Source organism: Ailuropoda melanoleuca, chromosome 10, assembly GCF_002007445.2.
Source record: "Ailuropoda melanoleuca isolate Jingjing chromosome 10, ASM200744v2, whole genome shotgun sequence".
NCBI classification, from domain to species: domain Eukaryota; kingdom Metazoa; phylum Chordata; class Mammalia; order Carnivora; family Ursidae; genus Ailuropoda; species Ailuropoda melanoleuca.
This window is the reverse complement of record NC_048227.1, coordinates 29305869-29326416: the sequence shown is the minus strand read 5'-3', so window position 1 is coordinate 29326416 and position 20548 is coordinate 29305869. Positions and strand designations below refer to the sequence as shown.

General features: G+C 44.6%; 1 protein-coding gene across 2 annotated transcripts in view; it reads right to left on the bottom strand.

Moving 5' to 3' along the window:
• ZC3H7A (zinc finger CCCH-type containing 7A) overlaps positions 1–20168 on the bottom strand; it is a 34007-nt gene extending 13839 nt beyond the window's left edge. Inside the window, exons 1-12 of one of the 2 annotated variants that reach the window (XM_002925522.4) lie at positions 19658–20168; positions 10568–10669; positions 9409–9448; positions 7491–7688; positions 6154–6312; positions 5827–5907; positions 5681–5719; positions 4996–5029; positions 4234–4517; positions 1968–2172; positions 806–870; positions 80–266 (exon numbers count right to left, since the gene is read on the bottom strand). In XM_002925522.4, the coding sequence (XP_002925568.1) occupies positions 80–266; positions 806–870; positions 1968–2172; positions 4234–4517; positions 4996–5029; positions 5681–5719; positions 5827–5907; positions 6154–6312; positions 7491–7688; positions 9409–9448; positions 10568–10635 (1360 nt within the window). In that variant the 5' untranslated portion in view covers positions 10636–10669; positions 19658–20168. Of the gene's footprint in view, positions 1–79; positions 267–805; positions 871–1967; positions 2173–4233; positions 4518–4995; positions 5030–5680; positions 5720–5826; positions 5908–6153; positions 6313–7490; positions 7689–9408; positions 9449–10567; positions 10670–13606; positions 13818–19657 lie in introns of those variants that run through there. The other variant, XM_019806257.2, reaches the window with a different exon arrangement.
• Positions 20169–20548: the final 380 nt, after the last annotated feature.

Genomic DNA, 20548 nt, shown 5'->3' with positions numbered 1-20548 from the left:
ACATATTTACAAATTCCTACGAACTGTCAGGTTACTGACTAGCTTATGAATACTGTCAGCTCCTTTGGTGGGTCCTGACCTGATTTTACAAAACAGATCTGACAAGCTTGTCTCAGTTCATGGGTTCCTTCGAGGGGATGTCGTGGGGTCACTGATGAAGGTGGTTTAGTAACTGCACTTCCAAAAAAGTTTCCGAAGTCATTTCTGGGGTGGCTTGAAATTCCGAGGAAACTCTCAGAAGCAAACAAGTTGCCTGGTCCATTCATCTGCAAGAAGAATAAGAAAAAAACAAAAAAAAAACAGGAAAAAAAAAAAGCCAACAAATATTGCACTATCACTAAAGAAGAAAATGAATTTGTGAAAAATACGACATTCTTCTGCTGAGATCGGTACTAGTCTGTCCTTGCTGTGCTTCTCTTTAAAAAACGGTTTCTTTCTATTTTCCTCTCTTTGGTTCTCTAGGCCCCTCCCCCCACTGTTTTTGATCCTCGTGTGAGTTGTGAAAAGTAACAGGTAACGGGTCTGCTTTGACAGCACGCGCTTTTATCTGCCCTGATCCCAGCTTCCCTGCTTTGTTTCTGCTGCACTTAAAGCCTCTTACAAGGTCTGCAACAGAGCTGATCATAAACACAGAGTGTTTGTGACTGGATGTTCCAGAAGAATCTTATTTTACCACTATTTCCCCCAGCACACACAAATTTAAGGGAGACCAGCATGTCCATTCAAATAAGTCAGTTACTAAAACAAAAGGCCTACGTTCAAGTTTAGGCAACGACGTATTTACAAAAGAGGAAGTGACACTTACAAGTAAAAGGGAGGAATTACTGCCGCTAAGCGCTGTTCCCTCTCTAGAAGTTGAGGTGGACAGATCTAAAATAATAAAAACACTTCAACAGACCTTCTCATTCTAATCACGTAATAAAAACATCAGGGCTCAGGGGCTGACTATGGTTTCCCCGAGTTACTTCCCATCCCCATTCCAAGGAGCTTTCCTGCTCACTCTTGACACCCAGATAGGGCAGTGGACTTCCCTCTGGAAACCAAGGGCACACACAACCCTTAGACAAACTTAAAGAAAGAGCTGTTCGGAGACATGAGCTAAAGCAGGGCCTATGGGGCAGGACCAGTTCAAACGACTAAGAAAATAATTCATACTTCAAATGGGAAAAGAGTCTCTCCTTTTCAAACTACAAAGCAGGAATGCATCACAACATTGAGAACATTAGTAAGGTCAGTGACTTTCTTTGTCTCAGTCTACCCCTTGATTATTTGCTCTCTGCCCTTCTGTTTCACACAAATTTTAGGTTCTTCAGGTGTCAATCTCTTGAAGTCAATCATTTTTATTTTTCTCCCTTTAGCCATATAAAAATGCCTTAGAAAAATATGAAGGTTGTTGTCATTATTGTTTAAACTATATATTAAACCTGGAATTATAGAAACAGGAATCAGATGAAAAACTCAGCAACCCCTTGTATAAACTAAGGCACCAGGCAGTTCACTGACCTCCAGGGATGGAGCCTGAAACAGAAAACTAAATCTATAAGTCTAATTCTGACCAATTCTGACCTGAAATTAGTCTTAACTAAGTATCTGCCTCATTCAGAATTTAAAAGGATAGCCTGTCTTTAAGATTCTGTCAGATGGGGTTCTCCTTTCTGGGAGAAAACATTAAAAGTCGTTTTGCCCCCCCAAAACAATAGACACCCAGCTTAACAGACTATCTTGTTTAAGAAAACAAACAAAACCGAGTGCCATGTCCATCCCTATGTATTCCTACACTTCTTGGGCTCCTGAATGGCACACAGCTCCGTCCAGGCAAATTAAAACTGAAGACTGAGTTTTTATGTTTTCAGCTACCCCTAAAATAATCCAAGTACCAACTACCTCGAGTTAAATAAGTGCCAAACACAGATTGTCTCTTTTTAAAAATTAACTGCGATTATTTATATAAATGGGTCGATTCTTACCTCGCTTGGAATCACTCATTGAAAATGAATTTAAAGAAGAGCAGAAATCTTCTAAGGATGAAGTCAAAGGCGGGTACAGCTCTGAGAAGGAGGGTGGAGGAGCATACCTCGCACCAATGGGCAATGTGCCCAACAGAGATGCTGAGAAGGGTATGCTGGGAGGGACACTGGCTGCTGGAAGGGCTCCTCTGACTAATGCTGATGGCTAGAAAAGAAAAAAGATTCTATTAAAATCCAGGAAACTCAGTTACAAGTAGGCCGAACTGCTTTCAATATCAGCATATAGACACAAATTCTTAACACTGGGTAATTACGTAACAAAGTTGAAATAAAAAGCAAGACTCAGTAGATGAATCTAGGTTACAGAGCTTAGTTCTTTGCAAGCCCACTTTTCAAAAAGGATCAAGGTGTGATGTCCAGTACTGTTTCAAGCCAAATGTTACATTCACGTTTCATTTCCCTCTGATCCCTTCCCTTCACCCTACCCTGAGACTCCTAAGAACTGGCTTTATTCCAGAGGAATAGTGTGGGGGCTGGGGGAGAAGGAAGGCGCTCGAGAGAAGGGAGCTGCAGAAGCCAGAAACCCCGGACCACCCTTCTGGGGGATGTGAATGTACAATCTCACAAGGACAGATGGAAAGCTGCCTCTCTCCTCCCCCCATCACTGTGACAATTGACTGAGAGCTTCCATGTGTCTTGTAAGTACTGAGAAAAGTTACATACTATCTATTTAACTGTTAAAGTTTCCAAGGTACATCCTACCATCATGGCCATTGTACAGACCAAGAAACTGGAGGTAAAGTAAGTTACCAAAGACCACAGAGGTGGGAAGATTCAAACCCCAGGGTGCCTGCCTTTTACACTGTACTTTCTCTATTTTCACCCACAATGAAGCCAGCCCTGAATTTCTCCCCCTCTTCTTCCCCCTCATACTATTGCTGCTGCTGCTATTTCAATATACTTTATGGCAGGGGTCAGTAAACTTGTTCTGTGAAGGGCTAGATCTTCAATATTTTTTTTTAAAGATTTTATTTATTTATGTGACAGAGAGACAGCCAGCGAGAGAAGGAACACAGCAGGGGGAGTGGGAGAGGAAGAAGCAGGCTCCTAGCGGAGAAGCCCGATGTGGGACTCGATCCCGGAATGCCGGGATCACGCCCTGAGCCAAAGGCAGACACTTAACCACTGCGCTACCCAGGCGCCCCAAGATCTTCAATATTTTAGGCTTTGCCAACCACAGTCTCTATTTCGACTATCCAGCAGTGTTGCTGCGGTGCAAAAGCAGCCACAGACAGTACGTAGTGGATGGTCGTGGCTGTGTTTCAATAAAACTTTACTGATGACCCTGAAATATGAATTTCATATCATTTTCATCTGTCACAGATACTGTTCTTTTTTTTTTTCTTCCAACCATTTAAAAATGTAAGCGTCTCATTCTTCTTCTGCAAGCCATATAAAAACAAGCCGTAGTCCAGATCTAGCCTGACCTTGGCTTTACACTTACTCTGAGGCATTATCCCCTAAGCCCTTAATCTGAAAGACATATTTTTCTTTAAATATCAAATGCCTATTCTTTTTCAGAATTTAATTTTTTTAAGAATGTTATTTATTTATTTATTTATTTATTTGAGAGAGAGAAGAGTGCAGGTGCACAAGGGGGGGGGGAGGGCAGAGGGAGAAGCAGACTCCCCGCTGAGCAGGAAGCCCAGATCCAATGTGAGGCTCAATCCCAGGACCCTGGGATCATGACCTGAGCCAAAGGCAGATGCTTAACCGACTAAGCCCCCCAGGTGCCCCTCTTTTTCAGAATTTCAAATGCACCCTTTCCACGGTATATGATTCCAACAGGTGTTGAGAAAAACTGGGTCATTATTAGATTAGCGTTCCTATTTTATTTAAAAAATAACCACGTGAGCCTGGTACCACCAGAGAAGGACAAAATTTTTAAGGTAAGAGACCCAAATTTTACCCTACGGTAATGCTGAAAATATGGTTATATGGCAATTTTTTTTTTTTTAATTAAGCCTGGGCCGCCTGGGTGGCTCAGTTGGTTAAAGCATCCAACTCCTGATTCCGACTCAGGTCATGATCTCAGGGTCATGGGACTGAGCCCTGCATTGGCACTGAGCGTGAAGCCTGTTAAGATTCTCTCTCCCTCTGCCCTTTCTCCACCCCACCCTGCTCATGGTCTCTCTGAAAAACGGTAATAATAAAAAAGTAAAAATTAAGCCTGGCTTCAAAAGAGAGGAGTAATGCTGAAATTTACCATAACAGTTTCATTGGCTTCAGGGGCCGAATCAAGAAGGTCATCTATTTCATCTCCAAGGACCATATCTCCATCATCCAAAAACGCTTCCGGCATAGTGAAGGGGGTCTTTCCACCGTTTGCCAACACCGTCGATGGCAGAGAGCTCTCTTCCACTTGCAGTGGCAAAAGAGAAGTTAAGGGCATAATGGGAACGGAGGCCAGCTCACTTCCAACTTGGTGAGAGAAGCTGGACGCAGGCACAGAGACAACAGGAACGGCTTCCTGCCTCGGAGTTAATAAATCTGTAACACGGACAGAAATGTACTCACTCATCCTCAGTGTACTCACAGGAGACTAGCGGCAAGAGCCAGGAAGAGAGACAATGAAGAGCTAGTGAAAATATGAAAGCAATTACAAAAATAAACGGAGAAAACAGTAAAAGCAACTCAAATAAAAGGCAGAAAATAATTCTAAAAGTCATTTGTTTTACCCAGGAACAGACATATTCGCTTGTGAAAACGTATCCGTCTCTCTCACAGTGCCCGGGCCCCTTCTGGGCAGAACTGTGAGATGCTGGCCACAGGAGGTGTTCAAGGACCGCCTACCAACTTCCAGGATTATCAAGCCCTGGCCGGCACATCCAGAAGCACAAAGGTAGTTTTCAAAATTACTCTTGCTTTAATACTAACAATCACACGGTAATCTTATTGGATGACGCTACGAAATATACAATGTCTAAAGCTGGCGCTTTCTAGATGAAGAGGACAGGTGAAAACATACCTGGCTCGATATCTTCCACAGAACAGTTCAAAGCCTAGAAATTAAACCAAATAATGGGTCACGGTATTGTCAGGATTCTATGCTACCAGCCATCCGTGAATCTCACTCTAACAGCAATGCAAGCTCTCACAGACAGCTGACTTCCTTCCAGTTAAGATCCAAGGAACAAATGGAATATTCGGTGGCATGTAGCTAAGCAGGGCTAGTCTATCGGCACCGCCATTTGCTTCTTGTGGGCACTACTCCTCCACGGATACGCAGGAGCGTCCCCATTCCAGGGGGACTAGTCCAGTCACCACTCACTCCCCAACTCACAACGGCACCCTAACAGCTCCAAAAAGACTTACCTTTAAAAAAACAACTCGTTAATTGTGTTTAACCCAGTGACTCCCAAAATTAGTATGTGGCCCTGAGCCACCTTTTCGAATAAAACCTAATGTCTAGGAACATCCTGTAAAATGCTCCACTGGACTTCAGGAAATGCTGGTTAAAAGATATTACTTGAGTTGTTTGTTTCTTTTTATAGGACAGGAAGCTCTGGCCAATTATGCGTCTGAGGAACAAAAACCTCTCAAAAATAGACACAACCAAAAACATGAAAAGCAGAACTGCCAATGCTTCTATCTGTTCTTTTTTTTTTTTTTTTAACAAAAAGCTATGAGTCTTACAGAAATAATCACTTTACCTTGGTAGCCCCATCCCCAGGAACTGATTTTAATGACAGCTGAAAGAAAATAAAGACACTCATTTAAAAAAATTAAGTTAAAAATAGAACTGACTCTAGGTTACAAAACAAAATGAAAATAGCTCCTGGAGAGAAGTCTGCCTTACCTCGGCCCTGACATAGGCTTTTCTTATTTTAAATCCTAATTTCTGGGCTAGTTCTTGAGTTAGTTTTATTACATGTTCATCCTGGGGGGAAAAAAAGAACAACAAAAATATGATTAATGGAGGCTTATATTTACTACCTGTGAAGACAAACAGGCAAACAGTTATAAGTCCTATTCCATCCAGACACCTGCTTTACGAGCACCTACTCCAATGCAAGCGTGCGGAGAGCTGGCTGGAAAACGTTAGCTCTCTCAATGCCATTTCTCCACACGGAAGCAAGGACATGGTTTCGGCGTACACCAGCGAACTGAAGTATGAGGTCCATACCTGAGGCACCGCCAAGGAGCACTTTGCTACAGAGTCATAAGCCTCCCTGTATCTTCCTAAATCACTGAGAGCCTTCGATTTCCGATACAGAGCTTTGCAGTTACTGGCATTTAAACTGAGGACAGCATCGCACTCTTCTAAAACTTTATCGTGGAAACCCTGAGGTGTAAGACCAAGTAAAGTTAGCCACAGCTCATTTTTTGCGCTGATGTCTTCCTGGAAATGCAAACAAATGAAGACCCCAGACCATTTTCCCCACCCCCTTTTAAACTCTAATGTTCGTGGTATTATTTTTCTTTCTAAAAATTATCTTCAAAAAAAATCAAATAAATTATCTTCATTATGAAATTTCAAATATGCAAAAGTACATAGAATAGCATAAATCCCCATGTACCCATCATCCAAATCAGATAAACATTAACATCTGGCCATAAGGCCCCAATCTTCAAGAAATAAAACTTTTCAGACACGGTTCATGCCCCAGGCGTCACGCTCCTGTTGTACTCTCTCCACTAGGTACCCTTTGTGGGAGCTCATTAAATTGTCAACTGGAAGGGCACCTGGGTGGCTCAGCTGGTTAGGCTTCCGGCTCTCGGTTTTGGCTCTGGGTGTGATCTCAGAGTCATGAGTTCGAGCCATACATCAGGCTCCAAGCTCAGCAGGGAGTCTGCTGGAGATTCTCTCTCCCCCTCTCCCTCTGCGGCCCCCCACCCCATGCACGCACATACCCACTCACTCTCTTTCCCTCTCTATCTCAAATAAATAAATTTAAAAAAAAAAGTCAACTGGAAATGTAATTCCCAAACAGCTAGCCGATGAAGAATCCATTACAGAGGGGGGCCTGGGTGGCACAGCAGTTAAGCGTCTGCCTTCGGCTCAGGGCGTGATCCCGGCGTTATGGGATCGAGCCCCACATCAGGCTCCTCCGCTATGAGCCTGCTTCTTCCTCTCCCACTCCCCCTGCTTGTGTTCCCTCTCGCTGGCTGTCTCTATCTCTGTCGAATAAATAAATAAAATCTTAAAAAAAAAAAAAAAAGAATCCATTACAGAAAACCAATCTGTGAACACCTGTGTCTTCCTGCACCAATTTCTGTTACAAGCAGACACAGCCCAGAAGCCAGACTCACGTGGCAACCCCAAGGACCATCCAAGAAACAAATTATTTCTAAAAACCCTAACGTTTATCCAAAGCTGATTTTTCGAAGCCTCAGGCCACTCTAAAAGCAGACAATATGTCTTTCTTAAAAACGGAAATTAGGAAATTGACTTTTAATGTACTATGTTCTTGAAAATGATTTTTCTTTCTAGCAACACTGTTTCAAAAAATCACAACTCACCATATTAGAATAGCAAGCAATACGATTTATATGCAGCTTTTCAATTATTTCTTTAGGGATGACAATTTCTTCAGACTTTGCATAACCAGCAATATTCAAAGCTTCCGTGTACTGGCTTATCGAGTTGTTCCAATCACGTTCCCGATAAACATCATTGCCTTCATTAAAAAGATTTCTCACAAGAGCACGTAAATATACCTTTAAAAAAAGAAAGTTATCACTTGAGGCCCTTTAAGGAACAAGTCAGGATATGAGGAAATTTTAATTTTTCTACCAAAAACTTCCCGAGCCTTCGATGTGATGTAGCAATAAACACAGCTCTAAGAAACTGGGAAAATTCACTTTCTCATGAAGAAAAATACAGCAAAATATTTGTTCACATCCCCAACTCTGTGCCTGTGAGAAATTTCTACAATGGGAAACTCTAGGTCACAAAGAAAGAACATCATAAGGCTTCTAACTAGTATTTCTAAACTGCCTTCCAAAGAAGCAGTAACACTGAACACGTCTAGCAGTTTCCTTCGCGGCAGCCCCACAACACTGGGTAGTATGTGTGCACCTGTGTGTCTGTACACATATAACCCCTACTAACATCTAGGTGAAAAACTGTTCCCTTTTTTACTTGCATGTCTGATTACCAACGATTTCCCACATTTGTTATTGTTGTTGTTTCTATGTCTGTCTGCCTTTTTGTTTGTTTCAGAGGTAGAATTTAGTGACTCATCAGTTGCAAATAATGTCCCAAATTTTTATGGACATTGTATTTCCTCTTTTGTAAATGTTTGCTCAAGTCAATTGCTGATTTGGGAGTGGGGATGTTAAACCTTTTTCTCACCGAGGAAGTATAGTATACACATTCTTTCGGTACACATAAAAGTTCCTTCATGATTTCTATCATTGCTTTAACGTTTTAAAAGTCAAGATCTGATAAATAGTACAAGAACAGATAAATATTCAAGTCTTCAGTCTCATCTTATGAAATTCATGTCTAAGCTGACAAAAGTAGGAAAGAACACTGGACAGATCAATCTTTAACAAGGGAGGTGACTTGTGACCTGCCGCTTAACCTCTCAGAAACCCAGGTCCAAATGTAAATGTCAGGACTATAAAATGAATAGTAAAATGAGCGGATTGTTCCAGGCGCCTTCTAGCCATAATACTCTCTGATTCTACATCTGTATGGAGAGAGGGAGGGAAGGGAGAAGGAAGAAGACAGAGAAGGAAACAGAGAAGAGGGAGAGAGAGAGGCAAAGAGAAAGAAGGAACATTTAGAAGGATCAAAACCCACAGAGACAAGAAGCCACACGTGAACTAACAGTCTGCAGATGAGGGCCTTTAGTGCAAGACCCAGGGAACCACGCTTTTGCTGTGTTTCTAGTTTCATCTCTACCTGTTCCCTCTTAGAATCCAGGCACCCTTCACTACTGTTACAGCCTCTCTTCTCCTAAATAAAAATAGAAGATACTGTGTACTCTCCTTTGCAACATAATCTGTCCCACTTGTTTTCAATGAAATAAGAGGTAGGCTAACAGTAATTTTCAAAGGTCTCAGAAGAAAAATTAGTACAAACTACACTCAAGGAGAAAAGACAATACAGGACAACTGTCCATGTGTGCCAACAAATAACACTGTCCTATATGTGTATGAGACTGGCAAACTCTTTCTATAAGTGCCCAGAAAGTAAATATTTCAGGCTTTGTGGGCCATATGGTCTCTGTCTCAGCTACCATATGTCATGCAAGCAGCCACAGATAATACATCAACAAATAGGTGTGGCTGCATTCCAATAAAACTTTATTTATAGCAACAGACAGTGGGCCACATTTGGCGCCCTAAGCCGTCGTCAGCCAACCCCCACTATACATGATAGTTCACAAGCTACTTGCAGAGCTTTTAAGCAGATGTTCCCCATCATTACCGCATATTGTTCCTGTGTTCCTGGATACGACAGTGGTGACCTAAGAAGAAGAAACCAATTAATTGTAATTATCAGGCTCTTATCAGGATTTGTTCATCCAGAAGTCATCATAAAACTGAGATTCTATTAGCTTGCCACAGATTCAAAGCACATCTGAAAGACCTACCTCTCTTTACTACCATTGCTCACATATAACTCTGACAAGGGAAAAAAGAACCTGTAAGTCTTCCTTTATATTCTCTTCAGTATAGTACTTTCCTTCTCAAACCTATTTCTACTAAAAGAAGGCTTAATTCCTCAAATACCAAAAAAAGTTGTAAAATAGCACAGAACCACTAACGCTTTGTGATTCGAGTTGCTGTAGTACAGAGAAGGCAGGTCTCCTTCCTGGGAAGAACATAGAGGCCCCTCAGCCTGGACAAGTCCGCCCAAGCCCCGGGCTGTACCGTCCCAGCCATGCTCCAGAAGGCTAGTTAGAGCCCAAGCTTCCTAACAGAAATGGTGGATTGCAGAAGCCCCGTGTGCAAGTTCACTCTCAGTCACTTTCCAGTCATCAGAAGTATTCTGATGGGATTAGGTTCCAATTCCTCTTGCTGTAACAGTTTCAGAGACACTACAGGATTTTAGCTCTAAAAATCAGTGACAGTACGATACATTTCAGAATGCACAAGAAATCAAAAGGACAAGAGCAAAAACTATTGAATAAACTATTTAACTTCAGACCTGAATTAAGAGACTTATAAACCAGACTTAAGAGTTCTTAATCCAATATTAAAAAGTACAGTTTGACCTCTTGAACAACACGGGCTTGAACTGCGCAGGTCCACTTACAACTTTATCTTTTTTGATAAATGTAACACAGTAACACAGTACTGTAAATGTATTTTCTCTTCCTTACGACTTTCTTAACATTTTCTTCCAGCGTACTTTAATATAATAAATAATACATATAGTACAAAACACGTTCATCGACTGTTTATGCTGTTGATCGGGCTGCCAGTCAACAGTAGGCCATAAGTAGTTACGTTTTTGGGAGTCAAAAGTTATACGTGGACTTCAAATTGCGCGTGTGGGGGCGGGGTCTGCACTCCTCACCCCGAGTTGCTCGAGGGTCAGCTGTACCATGTGACGTGAACACAGGTACAAATCAAGCCCTTACTGTATAAACTGTAGTCCTTCCTTAATGTTCTGCTGCCTTTTTCTTCTCTCCTCGGACACACTGGACATGTTACCCCACACATTCACTTTCTAAATGATTGATCTGGAAAGAAACAAGGCACAGAGTTACATAAGGCACAGGGCTCCTGGACCCCAATTACAACACCCATAATTTGCGGTCCTGCTGCACAATTACTTGTGGCCACGTCCCTCTCTACTGACGTCCTCGATGCCGAGAACCCTGGCTTATCCGCAGGGTCCTTGTTGCCCGGCACACAGAAGCACCAGGTTTTCACTCTCCTTTCAGGCTGAACAGCCATGCTGAATTTCTATGCTCCTCCTAGAGAATCTCCATGAAAAAGTCATCTTCCTCCACCCCTCTCCTTCCCCTACTCCTTCAGCATCAGGTTTTGTTTCTTCCCCTTCTAGATGCACGCACGCGTAAGCTGCCACTAAAACAGTCCTGGCCTTGTTTTGCTTCTGGAAGTTCTCCAGAAGTGAAAAGGTTTCACATCCGCTTGCCTCGGAGGGAGCCTGACTTCCTGGTGAGCAGAGTGGAAACCTTATACATATTTCGTTACACAAACTTCTGAAATAATCCTTGTTGATACAACTGATAGACTAAAGAATCTGAATGAAGTCATTCAGTTGAAATTTTCTCAGAAGTAAGGGTTTACCTTCAACTTAACACTGGCAAATGTCAACACTAGTCAAAGCTATTGGTGTCTGCCCCCCCCAACACCCAATCACTGCTCATTAAGCAATTCCCGGCAAGTCAAAGGAGAACCACAGGAAAGAGATCTGTGATAAAACACCAGCTCCCAGTGTTCTCAACTAGGGTTTTTCCAGCCTGGCAGTTTGGGCCAGACAGTCCTTTATTATGGGGAGTGCCCTGTGCACCGTGGGATGCTAGCAGCGCCCCTGGCCTCCACCCTCTAGATGTCGGTAGCGCCCTTCCCCCCAGTATGACAACCAAAAATACTCCAGGCTTTGTTAAATGCCCCCTGGCAGGGATGAGGAGGGGGCATGGTTAGCCTGTGATGAGCACTGGGATCTAAGCCTAAGAGGACAACTTCTCACACAGACCACGCACTTGCACCCACATCATGGACGGGGAACTTGCACCCAGGCTTCAAGCAACTAGCTGAAATGTTTTAGTTTCATTATTGCTTGACACTGGTAGTTTTATTTTTAAAATCTACCTGTTTCAAAGTGTAGGGGTGGGGACGAGCATTGGAATGCCCCAAAGGTGAGTAACCGGTGATAATTTTTTTCATCTTTTAAATACCTTCAGTTCTAAATATTTTGATCTTCTGCCTAAGTTGTTACTTCACTGAAGTTTTTATATGTGAACCGATCTATCCGGGATTGGCTTTAAAATATTCCAGCGGGGCACCCGGGCAGCCCAGTCAGTTCAGCATCTAACTCTTGATCTCAGCTCAGGTCCTGATCTCAGGGTCATGAGTTCAGGCTCCACGCCCAGCGTGGAGCCTACTTAAAAAAAAAAAAAAATCAAATCAAATATTTCCAGCAACCAAAAAAAAAAAAAAAGGAGTGGGATGGGGACTAAACAGTAGAGTGTGGCCAACCGGTGACAAACACAGGGATTCTTTCTACTTTGTCAATGTTTGAAATTTTCCCAAAATAAAACATTTCCAAAGCCCAGGGCACGGAAGTAAAATGACATTATTTCTGGAGTTTGTTTTTCAGGTAATGTAGCTTAAAGGGGGATGAGCAGGTGGAAATGAAACAAGACTGCCAAAAATATGGACACCTGTCCCAACCAGCGATGGGAGGTACATTGGGCTCCTTCTGTGCTTCCACTTGTACATGTCTGACCATTTCCTTAACAAAAAAAATTTAAATTCCGAGTGCAGGTACGAAGTTATTTAAGGAAGCACTATTTGTAAGAGAAAAAGATAAAAAATGTTCTCAATGCCTATGAAAACATCAATGGATGGGCCGGGAAAAACTGCACTGGAAAAACAAAGATAAGTTGTGAGCGTCCACAATACAGCCCTGTTCTGATCAGGTTTTTTTAAGTGGAGGGGAGACTACAGATTCACATTTGCTTATACATCCACAAAACAGCTCCAGACGGAACCATGGCGGTGGGAGAAAACTGGGGGACAGGCCCTTGTCATTGCGTACCTTTAAAACTTGCTTCCTGGACATTGTAAGTGAATTACCGCTGAGAAAAAATTTACAGTATTTTTTAAAAGTCTATGTAGCCTCTGAACCCTTCCTTGGAAAGATGACTTAAGGTACCACCAAGCCTGTTTTCTACTTAAAGTGGGGCCAATCTTGGGCCACCTGGGTGGCTCAGTCAGTTGTGTCTGCCTTGGCTCAGGTCATAATCCCAGGGTTCTGGGATCGAGCCCCGCATCGAGCTCCATGCACAGCAGGTAGTCTGCTTCTGTGTCTCCCTGTGCTCTCTCTCAAATAAGTAAAATCTTTTAAAACTTAAAATTAAAAAAAAGAAAGTGGGGCCAATTTAGAGCAAGAGCTTACCGCTCAAAGGCACCCAGAATAGCACTTGGGGGGATCACAGCAGTCATGCCTGAAAGTCAGTGACAAAAGAAAAGGCTACCCAAAGCAAAAACTGTTCCCCATCTTCAATGAACAGGACACCTTCCTCCCAACCTCTGTACGGGGAAGGTGGGGTATTAGTCTGAGGTCCCCGTTGGCTAAGAAGGGACTCCGGGATCATGATAATCCACTGAGTTAATAGCCTTAGAGCTATTTCCCCAGAAAGTGCCAGAAAACCTTGAACCTCGACCTCTTAAGGACAAAGGGCAGGTGGCAAAGAGCTGACAACTCAAGTAGGTGATTAAGAGGAAATAACACGCAAGCTCTTTTAATAGCATGAAACGCAGGCCTCCTTTACATGGTTAAAGATTTGGGAACATAATGTCAGGTGATAGTCAAAGACAGTGGGAAAGTGAATTTCATGTACTTGTAGTTTTCTTCTCCCAAACTGCATTATGAAAAATAGTACGCACTGTAAAGTTAAAAATCTTTCTCAATGAACACCACATACCTATGCTCTGTAATTAATATTTTGCCGTTTCTCACATCCGCCCATCTTTGTTCATCCGCCCATCCCTCTGTCCATCCATCGATCTACCTTATTATTTTGATAAACTGCAAAGTAAGTGCAGACATCAGTTATAATTCCTCAGTAAGCATGTCAGCATGCGTATCATTACCCGAGATTTCAGTATTTGTTTACAGTTTTTTTAAGGTAAAACGCAGAAACTTTTTTCCTTTGTAAAACGCACAAATTTCAAGGCCAGTTTTTCTTTTTCTTTTTTTTTTTAGATTTTATTTATTTATTTGAGAGAGAGAGAGAGTGAGAGAGAGCATGAGAGGGGAGAGGGTCAGAGGGAGAAGCAGACTCCCTATTGAGCAGGAAGCCTGATGTGGGATGTGGGACTTGATCCCGAGACTCAGGGATCATGACCTGAGCGGAAGGCAGTCACCTAACCCAGTTGCCTAACCCACTGAGCCACCCAGGTACCCAATTTCAAGGCCAGTTTTTTTTTTTTAAAGATTTTTTATTTATTTATTAGACAGAGATAGAGACAGCCAGCGAGAGAGGGAACACAAGCAGGGGGAGTGGGAGAGGAAGAAGCAGGCTCATAGCTGAGGAGCCTGACGTGGGGCTCGATCCCACAACGCCGGGATCACGCCCTGAGCTGAAGGCAGACGCTTAACCGCCGTGCCACCCAGGCGCCCCTCAAGGCCAGTTTTGACAAAGGATACACTCCCGTAACCCAGCCCCAGCCCCCAATCTTGACATAACACCACTTCTGTCACTCCCTCAGGCCTCCTCCCCAGCCAGTCCCTGCCCCACTGCTGCCCCTGGCCATCTCTATCCCGATTTTCTTCCATCACAGATGAGTTTCACCTGAGAAATACACCACCCCCTCTCCCATTCTGAAAGAAAGAAAAGATAAATGCTTTATACATCATCTTCGTTCTGGATCTAGTTAAAGTCTGGCATCAATTTTATTTTTATTTTTTTTTTAAGATTTTATTTGTCTATTTGACAGAGATAGAGACAGCCAGCGAGAGAGGGAACACAAGCAGGGGGAGTGGGAGAGGAAGAAGCAGGCTCACAGCAGAGGAGCCTGATGTGGGGCCCGATCCCACAACGCCGGGATCACGCCCTGAGCCGAAGGCAGACACCCAACCGCTGTGCCACCCAGGCGCCCCTGGCATCAATTTTAAAATGAGGAAGGATCTGATAAAGTTCATGCAACAGCTACTTTTCTCACTCAATCTCAGCAGCACAGGACAGGCATACACTCCCTCCTTGAGACTGGGGCCACATCTCCCACTGGCCTCCAAACAGGAGAGCCCTGAGCCTTGGCTGGAGCCCCATCTCTCCCCCAGCCACACTCTGCAGCCCCCCTCCCCGGACCTCCCGCACTGCTCAGGGCTCGAGACCCTTTGCCCATCTGGCCGTTCTACGAGATGTCTCAGAGGCTTCGCACACTGTTTACAAAGTAAGATTTTTAATACGAGGACAGTGAAAAGGAATGTCTCCTCTCCTGTCACTCGGCCACCCATATGCCCTTCCTGAGGGCAATCACCCACTGTTACAGTCTCTCCTGTGTCCTGACATTCTGTGAAACAAGAGACTATCTGGATTGTGGCTGTGGCTCCGTGAATCTACGCATGGGATAAAATCGCAGAGATGGGCAGACAAACAGGCACGTGCACGTAAAAAACTGCTAAGAGTAAGAGCCTGACTCTGGTTAACAGTAGTCTCTAATCTCAGTTTCCTGGCTTTGATACTCCACTACAATTATAGAAGATGGCACCGCGGCGGGGGGGGGCGGGGGGGGGGGGGGGGGGGGGGGAGTGGATGAAGGGTTCATGGGCCTCTAGAAACCACTTTCGCAATTTCCTGTGAGTTTATAATTATTTCAAAGTAAAAAGTTAAACATACCCTGTGTGTCTGTTATTTTTTTATACAAACTGGGGCTCCTGATGGGTTCTGCACTTGCTTTCGTCTCTCCGTACCTAACCTCAAAGGTCACTCGCTATCAGGGCACATGAGAAGTTGCTCTAACTGCCGTGTCCCGTGATACAGTCGTACCGTAACTTCTGATGCACATTTGGGTTGTTTCCAGTCTCTCAAGTGCACCAGGTACCCAGGGCATTTCATATATGTGTATCTTCAACACAGTCCCATCAGCTGAAGGGAGCGCGCGTTTATTCCATCAGCTACTGCCAAGCTAGAGCACGACCATGCCCAACCACACAAGATGCCCCAATTTCGTCACTTCACCTGCCAACCATCCAGTGTTTCACTCCTGCCACCGGGAGGTGAGAAACATGTGAGAACGGCACGACCACGCGACAAGGTTTTGTCTCAGCCCTTCTACCACTAGTGAGGCTGCTCAGCTCTTGAAATTTAAGTTATTTGTACTTCCTTCTCCATAAACTGTCTGCTCGGATCTTTTGCCCATTCTCCTTTCAGGTTGAGATTTCTCATTCATTAAAGCTCTTTACATAGACAGGAAAGCAGTGTTTTGTGGGCTGTTTCTGTTCTTCCCAATTTGATGTCAATCCTTAGACTTTCGGTCTGGTTTCTTATGCTTTTTGACAGAAGTTTTTATCTCTAAGTGGCTGAATTTACCATTATTTTCTTTCATGGCACCTGGATTTGGAAACACTAACATATACCTTCACCACTTTGAGATTATAAAATAACTCTTCATGTTTTCTCTGAAGGCTTATTGTTTCATTTTTAAAAAAAAAATTTTTTTTTAATGTGACCCACCAGTTGACTGTAAGAAGTGATGCAGAGATCTGTGTATTTCCCTTCCAAAGAGCCATGCGGTTGTCCAAGCAGCATCTATGAGACAACCATCTGCTTCTACGCTGATATGCGTAAGGCCGCGTCATATATGAAATTCTGGGCTGTCTGTGATTTTTACTCAGCATTTCTGACTTGAATGGTCCCAATTCTAGGCCCTCCCGCCAATCCTAACCCTTTGCACGATCTTACCTTTTCAGTAATGAAACCACCTTCTCGCCACTTGCTCAAACCAGAACCCTGGCACCACCCTCTCCTTTCTCTCCCATCCCACTCCCATCAACCCCCTGACAACACCCACAAATGACACTGCAGAGTATGTCCAGGACCCCCAAATCTGACCACTTCCCAGCCTTCCTCTGCCATCCCCCCCCCCAGGCCAGATCACAGATCACACAATCTCACGTGGATGTCGCAATATCCTCCTTCCCTGGCCTCTGCTCTAAGCTCCTCCCAGTCTTCTCCACGGCCCCTCCCTCCTCCACTTCCCACACTAAACTGAAAGGAATGCTCTTTTAAACACACACATCAGCTGTTACAGCCCTGCTTTAAATCTTTCAGTGGCTTCCCTGGGCACTTAGAATAAAATCCAGAGTCCTTACTGTGACCTATCAGATCTGGGAGGATCCTTCCAACCTCCTTTCATGGCTCCGGCAATGCCCTCGTGCACTCGCACATTCAGCTCCCATCACACTGGCCTTCTGTGGGTTTGCAGAACGAGTCAAGGGCTCCGTGTGTCTGGGGCATTGTGCTTGCTCATTCTTCCACCCAAAACACACTTACCAGAACTGCACAGAGCTGGTTCCTTCTCCCCCTGGAGTCCTGGTTTAAATACCAGCTTTAGAGGTCTTCCCTTATCCCCTAAATTGTTGCCCTATCCCACGCTCACTGCGCTATCTACCTCCAGAGGTGTCTTGTCTTTCCCAGTCCTCATCGGCTCCCAATATCCGGATCCAGGTCAATACATATTTGAATAGAAGAACGAAGGAAGTGGCCAAGTGTAAAGAGATGCTTCAGACAAAGTTCAGAGGCCCGAGGAACAACTGTTCACAAAAGGGCAGGTGTCACAACGGAGGGTCCCAGGGAGGCAATGACCAGGCAGGCAGAGCTGGCTGTGGTGGACTCTGCCTCCAACCCTTTAGGGGAACAAGGTAGGGAGTAGATCAACATAGTGGGGGTCGACTAGAGACAGCAACAGACAGAAAGGCCATAAGCGGCCCCCAAAGGAGCGCAATGATGGGTTTCCTTCTTGGCCAACAGGGGAGAAGCACGGCAGACACACCTCTCCCTCCACGAAAGGGAACTGGAATGGGAGAGCTTCCAACAGTCCACTTTAAAGCAAGAAATTCAACTAAATACAAATTTCATTAAATTATCGAAAATTTTACAAGCTGGAATATCCTCATCATCTCATCTTTCTCCCATCAGCTGATTTTAAATCTGTTACTCATTCTGAAGTTTTAGGTAAGGTGGAAAGGTGCCCTGGATCTTCATTATAATTCTTTATTTACTCAGTGCATACTGTGAAATCTGATTATACTAAAGTCTGGTACAATGTACAACACCAGCAGCTGGACACTGTATTCATACCCATGGCATTTTAGCCTCACAAGATAACTTTAGAAACTAGCTTCCACTAACAGAAGACACCATGGTTAGGTGATACATGACTGCAACATAGTTTATAGACAGAATAATAGCTAACACTTAGCACCCTTACTGGATGCCAAGCATTGTTCTAAGCGCTGTGCATGTATTAAATCATTTAATCCTCATAATAGTCTCAAGAGATAGGTACCATGAGGAAACTTTTGCATAGAGAAGTGACGCAAGCAGTCCAGGATCACAGCGAGGGAAGTGGCAGAGCTAGATTTCAGAGCCAGACAGTCTGGCTCCAAGCCCGAATTCTTATCCACCGTGCTATTCTGCACTGTAAGTGGCAGTGATGCCAGGAGGAGGGCGAGTAGTCTAAGTCAGCCCTGGGCTGCGCTCTGAAAGACAAACACAGCTCTGGCAGACAGGTGGGTATTTTAAAGCCACTGCAGAATACACACACCTCTGCACACGCACACACAACGACATGCTCAAGGAACACCACTTAAAGAAACAGAGCAGAGGGTTTCCACGGGAATGCAGCAGACGCAGGGAGTTAGGATAACAGTCCAGGGAAAATCTGCATCTGGAAATATGTTCCGCCCATAACATAATGTGTTTAGACACAAGGACTGAATACTAACCAGTCCTACAAGACATACACAGGAAAAGAGAAAGTGAGGAGTGTATATAGCACAGTGTTTGTATCTTCTCCTAAAAAGGTATTCCTAAATTTCAAGTGAAAAATTATAGTTACCAGTCTGGATTATATTCTATCCTCAGACTCAAACCTCTCTGTGTAACAATATAAACAAACAAACAAGAAGTAGTTAAAGTAACATTACTGTCAACCCCGTCTTGCAACTGTTAGCTCACTCTGTAACATTTACAAAAGTGTCTGGCTACATTGCAGCCCTCACAGCCTACAAACCAGAACAGGGAAACATCACAGATGTTCTTCCACTCTCTTGAAACAATGACTCTTCTACCGGATACTTTGTTATGAGACAGACCATGAGCACCCAAGCAAAAGTCACAGCAACTCAGAGGAAGGCAGGAGCTTTCCAGTTCATTTAGGTGGCAAAGGGCCTGAAAATTAACATGCTCTTTACAGAACCCACAAAATATTGGTAATACTCATCCTCAGTAACTCACGATCTGATTCTGATTCTAACCTAACACAACTATTTCCAGACTCCAATACATAGCAGAGAGAAAATTTTCCAACAAAGAAAATTTTGTCTATCAACTTGCATTATTCTGCAAATGAGAACAAGATCCTCATTTGCAATCAGCTCAACAGTTCAGTTCAGCTCAGAGTGAGAAGGAAGAGGCAGGGGCTCCTTGAGAGCTTTGGGGACAGGAGGCCACATGCCATCAGGGAAGCAGAAAAAGATAAGCAGATGGCACAGGCTCCCAGCCGCCCTGCCCCCACAGCCATGCTCTATTAGAGCACTGTCCAATAGAAATATAAGGCGAGCCACATATGTAATTTCAAATTTCCAAGTTGCCACGTTCAACAAAAGTAAAAAGATACCGGTGTAAATAATGTTAACGATTTATTTTAGTTGACCCGATTAGGTTCAAAATATTACCATCCTAACATGTACTAGTTTAACACAAAAAAAATATGAGATCATTTACTGGTTTTTCCCCCACTTTCCATACCTAGTGTTTAAAATCAGATATGTCTTTCTCAGCCGGAGCACATCTCAGCCGGGTCCAGCCACATACCAAATGCTCAACAGTCCCGTGTGGCCAGCGGGCGGCCACCTTCCCGGGCAGCGCAGGTCTAACGTAAGCAGACCCCCGCTCTCTCGGTACCTAGCACAGGTACCTTATTGGATCTCTAAGCACTGGGGGACGGGGAAAACACCCGAGCGCTGATGAATTCCCCAACCCGGGCGCAGGCGCAAACTCTCCGGCCCAGCCGGAGCTTCCCGGCTTGACCACACCCCTGCGATGACCGTCCCCAACCGTGCCTTCGCGCTAATGAGAACTGACAGGTCTCCCATTCCTCAAGGGTGGGGAAAGAAACCTAAAACCCGGCAGTCTCCGCATCCCCAGTAAAGACCGGAAACCATTCGCCGCGCGTCCCAGCTGGGCGCCCCGCGCGAAAGAAATGGGGGAGGGGGGGTGGTTAACCCGAAATAAATGACCACGCACTCGGCGCGCATCCCTCCCGCCCCCAAACCCAAGACACTGGATTAAGGGACCCGCGGTCACCAAACACACAAACGATGGAAAAAATAAACTGGTGGGGGAGGGAAGGGGGGGTAAGTAAGCAGAGAGGAGGTGCTGTGCCAGCGGGAACGCATGCAGGCGTGGAGAGCAGAGAGAGGCGACCCTTGGCGCCCTACTTCCCGCAGCCGCGCCCCGGGGCCGCCCCGCCACCCGAGGGCAGGGGAGGAGAACGGGAAAAGAGAGGAGGGGAGGAAAGGAGAAGGGAGGAAGCCCCGGGGACCCCGCCCGCCTGCGTCCGCCCCGAGCGGCCGGGCCCGGGAGGCGGCGCGCGCTCCGACCTTCCCTCCCCTGGGGGCCGCGACCCGCCCCCACCTT